Raw genomic sequence first — 14,451 nt, forward strand, 5'->3', positions numbered from 1 at the left:
CTTGGAAGAGCAGTCAGTGCTCTTCACCACTGAGTCATCTCTCTAGCCCTATAGTCATCACTTTTAAATGTCACTGTTTGGGGACTGGAGAGGTGACTCAGTGGGTACATGCACACTGCTCTTGCAGAGGGATTTCCATTCAGCTCCCAGCACTCAGGTCAGGTGACTCATAAACCTAACTCCAGCTACAGAGGGTCTGACATCCTCCTCTAGTTTCGGAGGTACCTGGCACTCACATGTATACGCCCTACATCAAACACACATATAGGTAGTTAAACATTAAAAGTGAATCATGGGGGCTGGGGATTTAGTTCAGCGGTAGAGCGCCACCTAGGAAGCGCAAGGCCCTGGGTTCGGGTCCCCAGCTCCAAAAAAAAAAAAAAAAAAAAAAAAAGTGAATCATGAAGTTGGGGAGGTGGAGTTAGAAAGGGGATATGATCAAAAGATATGGTATAAAAAATATTTTCAGACAATAAACATACCAAAAAAAAACCTTTTAATTTAAAAACAAGTGTCAACATTTGTAAAAATAATAAAATGAAATAAAAACTTAGTATGGCTCAGATAGGATTTGAACAATAGAAACTGACACTTAAAAAAAAAACAAACATACACACAAACAAAACATTCCTAAGCAGGCTTTCAGGTTCTGGCCACGTTCTGTTAAGAACCTGATTATCCAACCCAAGTGCCAAAGAGAGACACCCAAACCCTGATGTGGGTCCCACTGCAATGAATGCGTGACAGAGAGATGGGGAAAACAGAGTACTCAGTGGAGAGATGGAAGAGAAAGCAAAACTGGGTTCATACAGTGACCACTGTGGAAAACAATGGACCTGGAGACTCAGAGATGGTGAGGAACAGGCAGATAGGAGGAGGCCATGTCTGGATCTGTGCCAGTGTCCGTGGCCCAAGTTACCACAGACAGCCAAGTGTATCTCCACCGTCTGGGCTGCCACCAGGGCCCGTGTGTCTGAGGGCTGTGCTGCCAAGGGGAGACTTGTTGATCTAAGTGGCCTGCACTGCCACCTGAGGCCACAGGGACACAGAGGTCTATGCTGCTGACAGGGACCATGTCTGTGGTCCTTTGGAAACCAAGGGTCTGTGTTGATGTCCCAGGCCCATGTTAACACCAAAGGCTGACAGGGACCATGTCTGTGGTCCTTTGGAAACCAAGGGTCTGTGTTGATGTCCCAGGCCCATGTTAACACCAAAGGCCATGCAGATATCCCTGGTCTGGACTGCCACCTGAGACACTATGCTGATTGGCCCTCCCCCTCATAAACCACCAACCAATAAACAAACAACCTGATTACTCACCACAGACAGATCAGTTCCTAGAGATGAGTTTCAAAATATCCCGAAGAAAGTCCAGTTCTCCTGGTTGCTGTAGGTATTGAGGGGTAGAAGGAGAGCATCTTTCCCTTGCTCGTGCCACCCCTTAGTACACGAGGGGTGGGGTCAGCTCTCCCAAGTGTGGTGGCTGGCGAGGGGGAGGGCCAACTTGCAAAGGTAGTTGGTGTTTGAGGAATATCAATCTCCTCAAAGCAGGCTTTTCTGTGTGCTGAGCCAGTGCCAACTCCCCTCCCCAAAATAACCTCTTCATATGCCCACAAAGTCACACAGAATACTCTTGAGTTGAGGTGAAAGGTCTTTATTTCCTGATGGATTATGGGCCCTGAACCGGATATCAATAACCAGACCCCACCAACCAGAAAAGGCTAGAAACAGAGGAAGAGGGGCCTGACTTCCTAGGAAGGAGTGCTGAGGTATCGTCTTCTGTATACCACGTAGCTGTCAGAGGTATCATCCTCTGCATACAATGTAGCTGTTGTGCATGAACTCACAGCAGGAGTGATGCCCTGTACAAGACCAGGCCCACCCTCCCCAAGGAGCTATAGGTAGTTAATGGTAACTAGGGGAAGGAAGCTGTATTTCTTAGTGATGTAGCCACTTCTAAGTTCCCCTTGTACCAGTGTATAACTCCCCACCCATACTCATGAAAGCAACTACATGTGAATTCAGTGACATACATATACCATAGTAAGTTGGGGGCTTGGGAGGAAGGGTTTGGTGGGAAGGTGAAGGGGTTAATGGGATAATGCGGAGTGTGTTTTTAAAAACTGTTATAAATTGTAAATGATAATAAAGCATGGTGGTGCTTGGCTTTCTTTATTCCCAGCAAAGGGGGAGGTAGGATCAACTGATCTCTGCTGTTTTAGACCATCCTGGGCGACAAAGAAAGCAGCCTCACTGGGTTGTTCACAGCTGCCTGCAACTCCAGCTCCAAGGGGAATCCACAGCCTCTGGTCTCCACGGGTACCTGTGCTCACATGTACCTGTAATTTAAAATAGTCCTAACTTACCCCACACAATGTGGACACGCAGTCCCTGGCTCTCAACCCTGATGTTCTGTCTTCACAAAGGTCTGCTCCATGCCACCCAATACTGTCTGGCCAAAGACATATGCTCATAATTATCGAGGCAAAGAACCCAGGGAAAACTGGATAGACACCAGAGACAGGATTCCTGGCTTTTTATCTGTTCTCCTAACTGGGAGCAGTGTGGTTTTGAGGGTGGATACCAAGCCACAGCACTTCACAAACACAGTCACACCTTAAAATAGTAGAGGATTTTTTAAAAAGGAATTTATTTGGAGGCTGGAGAGATGATGGCTCAGTGGTTTAGAGCACTGACCGCTCTTCCAGAGATCCTGAGTTCAATTCCCAGCAACCACATGGTGGCTCACAACCATCTGTAATGGGATCTGATGCCCTCTTCTGGTGTGTCTGAGGACAGCTACAGTGTACTTATACACATAATAAATAAATCTTTTTTAAAAAATGTATTTTTATTTGTGTGCATATGATCGAGTTTGTGCATGTATCTGTTCATGTGCACACCAGTGTGGATGCTGAGGGAAATTAGAAGAGGGTGTCAGTTCCCCTAGAGCCGAAGTTACAGGAAGTTGTAAACCACCTGAAAGTAAAATAGCTCCTCACTGCTGAGCCTCTCCAGGAAGTTAGCACTGCTTCACCGGTCAATGCTTCCTATCTTAGGGCTCTCCTGAGCCCATGACAATGCTCCGCCTTTCAGGGGTTGTTTGTTTGTTTGTTTGTTTGTTTGTTTTCAGAATTGTCTATGGCCGAAAGATGGGACACTGAAATGCCGCAAATAAATTTACCACCAGGAACTGTGCAGTGGTCGGAAGGCAGACCTCCATCACCTCTTCAAGGTTTCCCAGACAGTGTTCCCTATGTCACCAGGAGGTGGCACCATTTTTTTTATTTATGTTAGGTTTTTTGAGCCGGGTTCACTGTGTAGCTTTGGTTGTCCTAGAACCCAATCTACAGACCAGGCTGGCTTCGAACTCATAGGCATCTGCCTGCCTGTGCCTCCTGAGTGCTGGCATTAAAGGCATGTGCCACCACTGCCTGGCCTACTTTGTTTTTCAACTCTCACTACGGAGCCCAGGCTAGCTTCAAACGATTCCTCGAGCCTCTGGTGTGCACCCTCACTGTTCAGCACTGCTCCTCCATCTTAACCAGAGAGAAAATAGGAGGCGCCTTGCTTAGGACAACAGAGAACAAGAAACACAGGTAACAGCACTGAGGATGAACCACTGCCAGGGGACCCAACAGGCCAGCAACTGGACACACAACAGGGGCTTGTCCACAAGCGAAGGAAGTGTTATCTTCAGGACATTCACATCCAAACCCAAACATAAAGCTGGGACGGACATTGGAGAGAAATCTCACAAAGAAACTTAGCTAAATAAATAAATAAATAAATAAACAAAAAAAAAAGAAAGAAAAACAAAACAGGGGGCCGGAGAGATGGCTCAGTGACTGACTGCTCTTCCAGAGGACCTGAGTTCAAATCCCAGCAACCACATGGTGGCTCACAACCATCTGTAGTGAGATCTGATGCCCTCTTCTGCTGTGTCTGAAGACAGCTACAGTGTACTTATATATAATAAGTAATAAATAAATCTTAAAAAAACAAAAACAAAAAAACTAAAGACTTTAGTTATTGAAGCTTACGGTTTCTCCAAATGATTTTCCCTTGTCCTGAAAAAAGTGAATATATCCAAGCATGCAAAGGAGAAACACAGTGACAACTCAAAAAGAGAATCTTTTAATAAAAATTATCCATAAAAATCCTAATAAATTTCAAAGAACAAGATATTCCTTAGTACATTTATAAAAGAACGTCTGGTCCTTTTACAAAAATCTCTCATTTAATTTAAATACAGTTCATATTTACAGATTAAACATGAAATATCTATGGTCACCAAGCATATTGCACATCACAGAGAGAGAGAAACATTTGTGCATCTCAGTAAGTTTGCCCAGAGTGTCCAACTCTAGACTTTTTATTTTGTAGAAACACATTTACTTTTTGTGCGTGTAATAAATAAAAACGCAGCTTGTGGGATGCTACTTAACACTAAAACAAAATATCCTGAAAAATATTATTTGTTTCCCTCTCAGAGAGAGAAAAGCAGTGAAGCAGTTTCACAGGTACTTGATATCTGTTGGTTATTCGCATCCAAATTCAAGGGGGACCTTAACCTGAGCCCCACTGAGTCACAGCCACAAGGCCCACACCCATCATTGGCTCCAATTCACTAGGGGTCCCTGCCCTGCAGGGAAGAGGCACTAGATCAGGTACTGGACAGCTTGGACAGAAAGCAAAGAGCAGCACCTTCTTCTCAAGTCCTTGCTTGGCCACTCTGGGCCTGAGGTGACCCAGCCGCCCTACCCTCTGACCAGCACTATTTTTGTCCATGTCAAGAGAACACGACCTCAGAGCCCTGAAGAAAAGCGATGTCTAATGTAGAGTCTACAAGATCCAAAGTGAAGAACCGCAGCGGGCACTCATTCACCGAGCTGGTGGGGAGATGGGTGAGAGGGTCACTTTTCTTGAGAGAAAAGGAAAGACAGGAGAGACAACTGTGTACATTCAAACCAGGAAAGCATGGACTCCGCGAGACTCCTCCGGGCAGGAACTACCCTCACATGCTTTTACTTCGACACACAGAAAACCATCTGAATGCCATGTGCAGAGTCCACAGTCCAAGACAGAGAAGCCCAGACGTCAGAACTAGAGACCCACTTACAAAAAGCAAGCTCCGAGAGAAGAGCAGGGAGAAACTCTAGGGAGGCTTGGAAAACAAGCCTGTTTTCCACAGCAACCAAAGCTATCAGAAAGGCAAACATTCCTCTGTCACCTCTTCCAGGAGAATGGAGTTGCTCTGTCACAGTATTTAGAGGAGCTAAAGCAAGCCTGTTGGTCATAGAACGGGCTCTACCACATCTAACCATACGACAGCCAGCCTGCCACGTAGTCTGCAACTTTGCACATGCTGGCCAAACTGGACACTAGATGCTGGCTACTCCTGGGAGCACAAGCATGTTCACAAACATCCATGCAGCTATCTGTTCACATTCCAGCCATTTCTGGAACAAAGCAGTGAGTTAGAAAATTTTTTGCCCGTATTTCAGCACAGATTGGAAGGAACAGCAAACATACCGTAAGATATACATCGCAGCTGCTGGCATTCAGGAAGCAAGCAAGTAGGCTTCGAACTTGACTCAAATAATGTTCTTTATATGACTGGCAGTAGACAGTGTTCTTCATCCAGCCCCACAAATCATTGACTTTGGTCTGAGCAGTCTAGAAGCTCAATAATAAAATTTATAGGCATTGTCTTCCTTACCCTCAGCCTTGTTAACAGATGAAACATAGTACCCAAATGTCAAGAGGGTTTAAGACTTAGTAAAAATGCATGGCATGCCTGCCTGTACCCGAGACCCACTGGCAGCACTCAAGGCACCATGGTACTTCCAGACACAGATCACGATTGCAAGAGCACAGGAAGAAGTAACCCAAGCTGGCTCAAGAGCAAGGGAACAAGAACCCAGATGAGAGAGAACTGGTGGGTGCTGACATACACTGCCGTTACCAAACAACCAGACAGAGATGGGGAGATGAGAAAGAGAAGCCTGAGGCGCGCTTCCTTCCCTGATGTCTTCACTGTCCCTAGCGGGTCATTCACAGTCACACGTAAACGTGCCTGGAGCAAAGGTAAAAAGGGGTGCGCACACACAGGCCTGTGCATGCATATGTTTAATACTTTTACTGAGTTAACGAAATATGTAAAACAGATAATCTGCTCAAAGAAAGCTTTCTATACAGTAGATGAGACACTGAAGACATAGAACAATGCTTGTGAGATCAAAAGAAAAACATTCAATATTCTTAAATAAATAAAACCAATTGCATAGTAAGTATTTAAAAGATGACAGTCACTTCTGAAACCCCATTTCTAAACTTGCCAAGGAGCTGAACTATATTTATTTTCAAAACAGTACCACATATTGAAGAAAGACTATAATTTCTCCCTTTTAACTAAAAATCCAATGATTCAGATGAGGCTTTTTTCCCTGGCTATAGGAGACTGGAATGAAATAATTTTAAGTGTCTATTAATAGTGTGGAGGGAAGACATAAGATATGTGAGGTTAGACCAGCTTTCTCATAAACTTCCTACCCTTTGCCTAGGATGCCTTGACCTGTCCCAGTGAAAGGAGGCCAAGCCAGGGGCAGGCCCAGCTCTGCTTTTTAGGAACAGTTTGTGCAAACTTCCCATTCACAGGGCTTCCCATTTCACCAGGAAACAACAAAAGCTCTTCCTCGTAATTTCCTCCTTTATGCCTGGCTAAAATCATAGGTTAAAAGGCAAAGACTGACAAACTGGTTTCCCGGAATCGTCCTCACACACACCCTGCTCCTTATTGGTCCCATCATATGACAATACAAAATGGGCTATCTGTAGCAGTGGTTGTGACAGCCCATGGCCCAAACAAAACCCATAAGGCACTAATCTAAAGTCCATATCACACAGAGAAATGGCTCAAGGATGTCAGAAAGTCATCTGATCATTTCTTTGTCCCTGATTAGCTAATTGGCACTACACATAAGCCAAGAAAAAAAAAAAAAACCCAGAAGTCTAACCCAAAGACGTCAGCATTGTGCATCCTTGGCTATGAAGCACGAGGGACGGAAGCTCACAACCCTAGGGTTTTCCTCTCCCTAGAAGGCACCTGGTTCTGGAACCATGGAAGTTCTTCAGGTAAGGTGATGTTCAAAATAAATGCTAAATACAGTATAAAAGATCTGTTAGTTATCTCTTAGATTTCAACTTAACTTTAAAGGCTGCCTGTAGATTTTTTGGCTAGACCATTACACTAAAACAAGTAACACTGAATAAATTACTTTAGGATGCAGGTGAATTTCCCCCATGTGATCCAAAGACCACAGCTGGCTATCTCGGGGACAGCCCAATGATCCCGTAAGAGACAAATGATGACACTTCGATTGCAGTAAGTGTGATGCCAAGTGACCCTCAGAATCTTTACACAGGAATTGCATTCCTGATCCTCTAGCAAAGAGGTAGCGATACTTCAGCACGTAGGGGCTTCTAGTCATGAAGTTGGGAAGAATAATCCAAAGAGGCTATATCCATTGTGCTTAACAACATCAGTATATCACAAGAAGCTCGCCACGGAGCTTCCCATTTCTAATTTTATCCTTCAGGGAAAAAAAAAATAGAGTATTTTATTAAACAGAAGGAAAGCACTAAGTGCAAGATTCAACCAGAGGTGAGTAAGAGCTGGACAGAAACTTCTAGAGCATCACAGACGGACAGACTCCCCCGCTTCCTCCTCAGAGGAGATTTTGGTATGCTTGGGTTTGGTTTAGGGTCTGGCCACAGCGAGGTGAGCAGGTCAAATCAAGCCAACCATCTGGTCGATCTGGCGCATGTAGATGCTCTTTAAGGGCAGGGAGTACCTCCTCTCATCAGGAACACGATTGCACTGGGAAGACAAAAGGGAAAAGATGTGAGATTTAAATTAAAACCCAGGGAAGGTGAGCCCATAGCTGGCAACATTTCAGACAGGTGCCTCTCCGTCCTGGGGAGCTATTCTGTGTATTAAAGGATGGTTAGCAGAACAACATCCCTGGCCTTCTCCACTTACGGGGCCAGCAACAGCTCCCCTCCTCCAGTTGTACCAAAAAAGACTCCAGACACTGCCAATGTCCTGAGTGAATGGCCTGACTCATGGCAAATGTGAAGCCACTGAAGGCTACATGAGATCATATCTCAAAATACAAAACAATGAACAAGGTAATTTAAAAGAGTGACTCCTATCCCTGTCCTACTGGTGGGTGGTGGGTAGTCTAGCTGAAATCTTCTCCATGGATCCCCTCTTCACCCTCTTCCATTGGTCTAGCCTGAACAAGGTCTAGCCAAGTGTTCTGATGGACTACAGCAACATTCCTTGCCCTCTGGCTTCTTGTGGAAACAGCCAAGGAGGACTGCCAGTAAGAGATCAAGGACAGTGTGAGGCATGGTGACACCCATCTGTAAATCTAGGAAGTTAATGGCTGGGGAACCAGGGGCTCAAGGCTAGCCTCCACTACACAGAGAACCTTGCATCAAAATAAAACAATTACAACTCCACTCCAGAGACATCAGATGAAGAGATGTGGAAGGTGTAGATACTGCTGGCTTCCTCTCGGAATGTCCCTGAATCCAGATCTAAGCAGTGAGACCTGCCGGTGGCCTTGCTCCATGCAAGACTACCTCTCCAGGATGCTGTGTCATTTTCTACCTGCCCCTGCAGCCATGACTGATGTCTATACTACCGGTCCATAATTTCTCTACATTCGAGTACACCTTTGTACTCGAACTTTGTACTATGAACTCTTGTCAAATTATACAATCCAAGTGTGCCATCTATTTCACGTCAGAACTCTTGACTACTAAAGGAGTTAATATTTTCTCTTTTCCCACCTGCAGTGGAAAAAGCAACTCACATTAGAACTGGAGTTAATGACTCTGAGCTCCTGAGACTTAGGCCTGTGCACAAACTTTTCCTCTTGGTCCCGCTCCCCATCTTCAGAGAAGAATTCCTTCCAAGGCAATTCCCGAAGACGTTTGTCCACAGATATGATATGGCCCTCAGTTGTAAACATGTATCTGGTTCCAGATTTGTGTACTGGATTCTCTTCATCAAACAGCTAAAGACAGAAAAAAAGAAGCAATAAAAAACCATATTGGCTGGTAGAGTGGCACGTAAATGTAATCCCAGCCTAGGGAGGCAGAGATAGGCCAATCTTTATGAGTTTGAGGCTAGCTTTGTCTACATAGTGAGTTCTAGGCTAGCCATAGCACAAAGAGAGAAGGGAGAGGAGGGAGGAGGGGGAGGGAGGGAGGGAGGGAGGGAGGGAGGGAGAGAGAGGAGAGGAGAGGAGAGGAGAAGAGAAGAGAAGAGAAGAGAAGAGAAGAGAAGAGAAGAGAAGAGAAGAGAAGAGAAGAGAAGAGAAGAAAAGAGAAGAGAAAGCTAGGAAGGATGAAGGGTAGGGAGAGGGAAAGGGAGGCCTAGGGAGGGCATATGGCTCTGGTAAGTCCTTACAGAGCAAATGCAGCCCCTGGGGTCAATCCCTAAGACCAACTTTAACAACAAGCCTACAACTGGTAACTGGAGAACTTTTTGAACTAACTCACAGCAAAGGGTTCTGAGCTGCTAGGGAACAAAACCAGATAAAAAGGCATCAGTTAAAAGTCCCGATTTCCAGCCCAGAGTAGCAATGCTCTACTTTTGTTTAAATTTGCATACTTGAATGAACCCTGGCCCTCACTCCTCCAGAACCAGAGAATCAGAAACCCCAGGTCCAGGATCAGGCAGTCTATAAGTACTCCCCAGAAAGTTTTCAAACCTCCTGCTAGAGTCCTCACACCTAACCCTAGAACTAACTGCCCTCCACCTCGTATACCCCGGGCCATAAACAGATGCTAGAGGGGAAGACCCTATCACCCTACCCACAACTTGACTTCACACAGGATCAGCACAGGCATTTGTCAAAATTCAATTCTCCAGCCCAATTCTCTTCAAAGGTTTGGACTCAATGTAAAGGAAGTCTTAACAAGGGCTCTAGCTAGGGTCATTGCTACCTAGCTAGTCCCAGGCCTGGGAACCAGTGAACTAAAGGATACAACCTATCCTTACTGCTGCTGCCCTTGAGTCAACCCTCTGTGCCTGCAAAGTGTTGCTTGTATGTAGCCATGATAGAAGAGAGCCTACACACATGAGCATACAGGCACTACACATGCTTGTGACAGAATCCAGAAACTGAAACAGTCCTGGACATGACTCAAGCCTCAGTTCTGCCATTCGGTCACCCCAAGACCACGGCAAGTTGGCTGACCTCTCAATGTAAGCTGTAGTTCCCAAAAGGATACAATGAAAAATAACTATATAATCCATGGTCTCTGCTAGGTCCAGACATTCTCCCCCCCACCCCCACCCCGGAGGACAAGGAGACTCTGCTGTACCTCTGAGCCAGCACCACATGCCAAGAGCCATAAACACCACTCTCATATTGGAAGTGTAGCTCATTAGTAAAACACCTGCCTGGCTTGCACAAGGCTCTAAGCTCAACACTGCTTTCCTCCGCACAGAGTCTACAGAATACCAGCAAAGCTGATTTTCTCTCCATTCTTACCAGCACTTCCCACAACTCCTAACCATGAGCTCATTTCTGTTTACATGACAAATAACTTCTCCAGGAGGTTAACAACCATGAAAGACAGCAATATCCTTTTGTCCTGACCAGGCCTGTAACTCCCAGAAAGTACAACATCCAGTACAATGGAGACAAGTGACTAGTAAATATTTCTTGTACAGAAGACTGCACAAATGTTTGCTCTCTGAAGCACTAAATACCTCTGGTTAATCTTGCAACACACATACCAGATATAAGTATTTGCAAGTCTCACTGAGGAAGAAGCTCTCCATCCGGTCTTCTTTAGACTTGTCTATGACGTGATGCAGCGTGGCATATCCACATCTACAAAACAAGGGTCCAGTTAGCCTGCTGTGGGCTCCTTCCCCTGCACTCATTGCCTGTCAGAATATTCTCTTACAAGGAGAATCAGCCTACTTCTCTAACACCTCACAAAAAATAGCTTTGCTGGGTCAAAGAGTAGTTCCTGGCTTTTGTTTTAACATGAATTGTTTGCAAATTTACTTAAGAGCATTCTTGGATAGCTTCTTCTCAGGTTAGCTCCAAGCTTGAGGTGAGGACTGTGTCGTGAAACACAGCATCATGAAAATGACTGGCAATAAATTTAGAAGGACTGACTTAGCTATCCACTTATTTGTGGAACTGCATTAGTATTAGCATAGCCTAAAACAGTATTTTCTATCACACATTTCTGAGGTACATACAAAAAAGCAGGCCACAAAATCAAAACAGAGGAATGTTTTTATAGATCTCACACACACACATACACACACACACACAAGACATATGATGAATATAACAAATATATTGAGAAGATTCTAGCATGGGCACTTCAGTGTTTACCATGGTGATCTCTAGGTATAATCATAAGAATATCTCACTCTCGATATCGTGTATGCTGCTTACGTGCTTTAATGAATTACTGGCATAAAAAACTTCTCAAAAAGAACACTGTTTGTTGAAATCTACAGAAAGGAGGGTGGCATAAAAAATAAATTTCCGGGGTTGGGGATTTAGCTCAGTGGTAAAGCGCTTGCCTATGAAGCGCAAGGCCCTGGGTTCGGTCCCCAGCTCCGGAAAAAAAGAACGGAAAAAAAAAATAAATAAAAAAATAAATTTCCACAGTAATGAAGAAATTCTACTACATCAAAAGGTAAACCATTTCTCTAGCAAACTGACATTTAGAATGTGTACTACACATTTGAAATACAGATAATATTTCCTGGCTGAAGAGGTGACTGAGTCCCTTGCCATCAAACCTGATGTCCTGAGTTCACTCCCCAGGGTCCACACAGTGTGGGGAGAGAGAAGATTCCTGCAGCTTATTTCAGACCTCCACGCACAAACCCCCTTTTCACATACACACATGCATGCACACACAATAAATAAACATAATTTAAAAAATCATAACTAAGGGACCAGGGATGACTCAGCACAAAAGCATTCAGTGTTCTTACTAAGGAGCTCATTCTGGTTCCCAGAATCCACAATGGGCAGTTCACAACCAAGTATAAATCCCACACAGACACACACTCACAGATAAATATTAAAAAACAAACAAACAAAAGAAACGGCTTAGTGGTAAGAGCGCTGGCTGCTCTTCCAGAGGACTCAGGTTCATTCCTAGCACTCGTGTGGCAGCTCACAAGCCTAATAACCCAGTTACAAGGGATCCGATGTCCTCTTCGGGTCTCCAGAACACCAGGTACATATGGTGCACAAACATGCATGCAAATGAAACATTCATACGCATAAAATACATAAATAAATTTAAATTTTTAATTTAAAATCTTAAAATATTTCTCCAGAATAACTCTCAGTCAATCACAAGCATCCAAACAATAAAATAAAGGAACTTAGTAAACTGACTTGACTTTTGTGTATTTTTCGAGACTCTGCAGAATGTCCATTCCTACATGGAGGTAGAAGGGATTCTTGGTTGCCTAGACAGAACATAAGAGAATGTTACAGGAGAAGGGCCTGGAAGAGGTACACACCATCAGAGCACACTGTGGGGCCTGCAGCGGCTCTCTGAGGGCCGGAGTCCAAGCTCACTTCATGTGATGATGGTGTTCTCCCAGCAGCACCTGTGACACGTTTACTGCATTCACGGTTAGGAACTCTTCGACAGAGCAGAGCACTCTTTTGGCTCTACTGATGCCTAGCATGGTCAGAAAAGAAACAAGGCCCACCCTGTGGGTACCACAGAGATCAGAGAGCAAGTCCAGTTTCTATCTTGCCTCAGAACTCCCTAGAAGCCTTAAGATGCAGAAGTATGTTAGTAAGACTGTCTCATCTAGTTATGGCACTGGGAGGGCAGAGAGGGGACAACTGTCCTTCAGAGGACAGGACTCTAAAGGGAGGCCTGAACACTTTCTTCTAACCCAACCTCAGGTCCTTATTCCTCTGTCACCAGCTCTCTGGTTATTTTAGGGGAGGACGTTCTCTGGAAGATGAGGCTTCCAGCCCAAGCTTCTAACTCAAGCCTACTGCTAACCTATAGCAAGCAAAGGAAACAAGTAGCATTCTGCCTGCCTGAGACTAAGAGCCTGGGATGAGCCCAGACGAGAAACATGTAAGTGACAGATTCCTCTGGATGCTGAGAACACAGTGGGCAAGGATAGATGTTAAACCTACAGGCAGCAGGGCTAAGCTGATGACAAGCCACGTCCCAGACACCATCTGTGACAAGACGGTCACAGAGTGTGTACACAGCTGCACTTTATTCTAGACTCAGAGAAACCACACCTGACATTACCTATCGTCCCCTTTTTCAAGAGTCTCTAAACCTGTGAGATCTCTAAGACATGAGTACTAACATCCGCACATGCACACACACAGACATGCACAAGAAATGGGGGGAGGGAGAAAGAGAGAGACAGAGTAAAGAGAATCTCTTGTGGACTGTGTGGAAGCATCACCTGTCAATAAAATGCTGATGGCTATTAGCAAAGGGCAGGAAATAGAAGGTGGGAGTTCTGATAGGAACCGGAAGAGATAATCAGGCGGGAAGATTCTCCAATTAGTCTGAGTAGATGACTATGAAACTGAGGAGAGGGATCACCGGTCATGTGGCACACATAGAATAAATAGGCTATATAAGTTATGAGCTACTCAAGGAACAAGCCCAAGCTTATGGCCTAGGCATTTATTCATAAATAATTAAGTCCAGAGTTGTTATTTGGGAACTGGGCAAGGGCAGAAAAGGTTTCAGTTACACACACAGGCATGCACGAACTCGCTCTCATGCATGCAACTAGAAGCACTGACGTGTAATTCAGTATAACAGTATAGAATAAACATAAAGCACAGAACCCATCCTACCATCAGAATCTAGAAGGATGAGGATCCTTGCACACTGCACTGCCTAACTCATACCTACTAAGCTCCCCTGAGCCACCTTCGTTTACCTTGATGGGCTTGTGACTGTGCATATGTGTGTAGAGCATGTGAAAGGTTTGTGAATCAGGTTTCATCTGTCACAGAGACATCTCACAGCACCACGTTGTCCTCTTTTAATACAGTAATTACATAAAAATAAATCCCTCTTTTAAAGAAAGACTAAAATATACTTTTCTACAAAGAGAGAGAGAGAGGAAGAAGAAGAAAGTACTTTGTGTCAGTACTGTTTTTGCAGATGAGAAAACTAGAAAAAACTGCCCACCCCCACCTCCCACCTCGCTCCCACAAGAGTTCTTTGGTCAAACAAATCTGGAAAACACTAAAAGAGTCCATCTTCCCTTGAGCATTTAAGATAAGAAAAATAAAGCCCATATTCGCAGACACTTTCTCCACCCTACAGAATCAACAGAAGTGACTCTAGCAAGGCAAAAATAGGCAGAAAGAGAAGAGTCAG

The 14,451-nt window shown here is 44.6% G+C and overlaps 1 protein-coding gene across 1 annotated transcript in view; it reads right to left on the reverse strand.

The window, feature by feature from the left end:
- Window positions 1-4,114: 4,114 nt before the first annotated feature.
- Edem1 (ER degradation enhancing alpha-mannosidase like protein 1) overlaps window positions 4,115-14,451 on the reverse strand; it is a 32,426-nt gene continuing 22,089 nt past the window's right edge. The window contains exons 9-12 of the mRNA XM_032905990.1: window positions 12,465-12,538; window positions 10,823-10,919; window positions 8,886-9,089; window positions 4,115-7,882 (exon numbers count right to left, since the gene is read on the reverse strand). Coding sequence (XP_032761881.1) covers window positions 7,793-7,882; window positions 8,886-9,089; window positions 10,823-10,919; window positions 12,465-12,538 — 465 coding nt within the window. The 3' untranslated portion in view covers window positions 4,115-7,792. The remainder of the gene's footprint in view (window positions 7,883-8,885; window positions 9,090-10,822; window positions 10,920-12,464; window positions 12,539-14,451) is intronic.

The sequence above is a fragment of the Rattus rattus genome, chromosome 6, assembly GCF_011064425.1.
Source record: "Rattus rattus isolate New Zealand chromosome 6, Rrattus_CSIRO_v1, whole genome shotgun sequence".
NCBI classification, from domain to species: domain Eukaryota; kingdom Metazoa; phylum Chordata; class Mammalia; order Rodentia; family Muridae; genus Rattus; species Rattus rattus.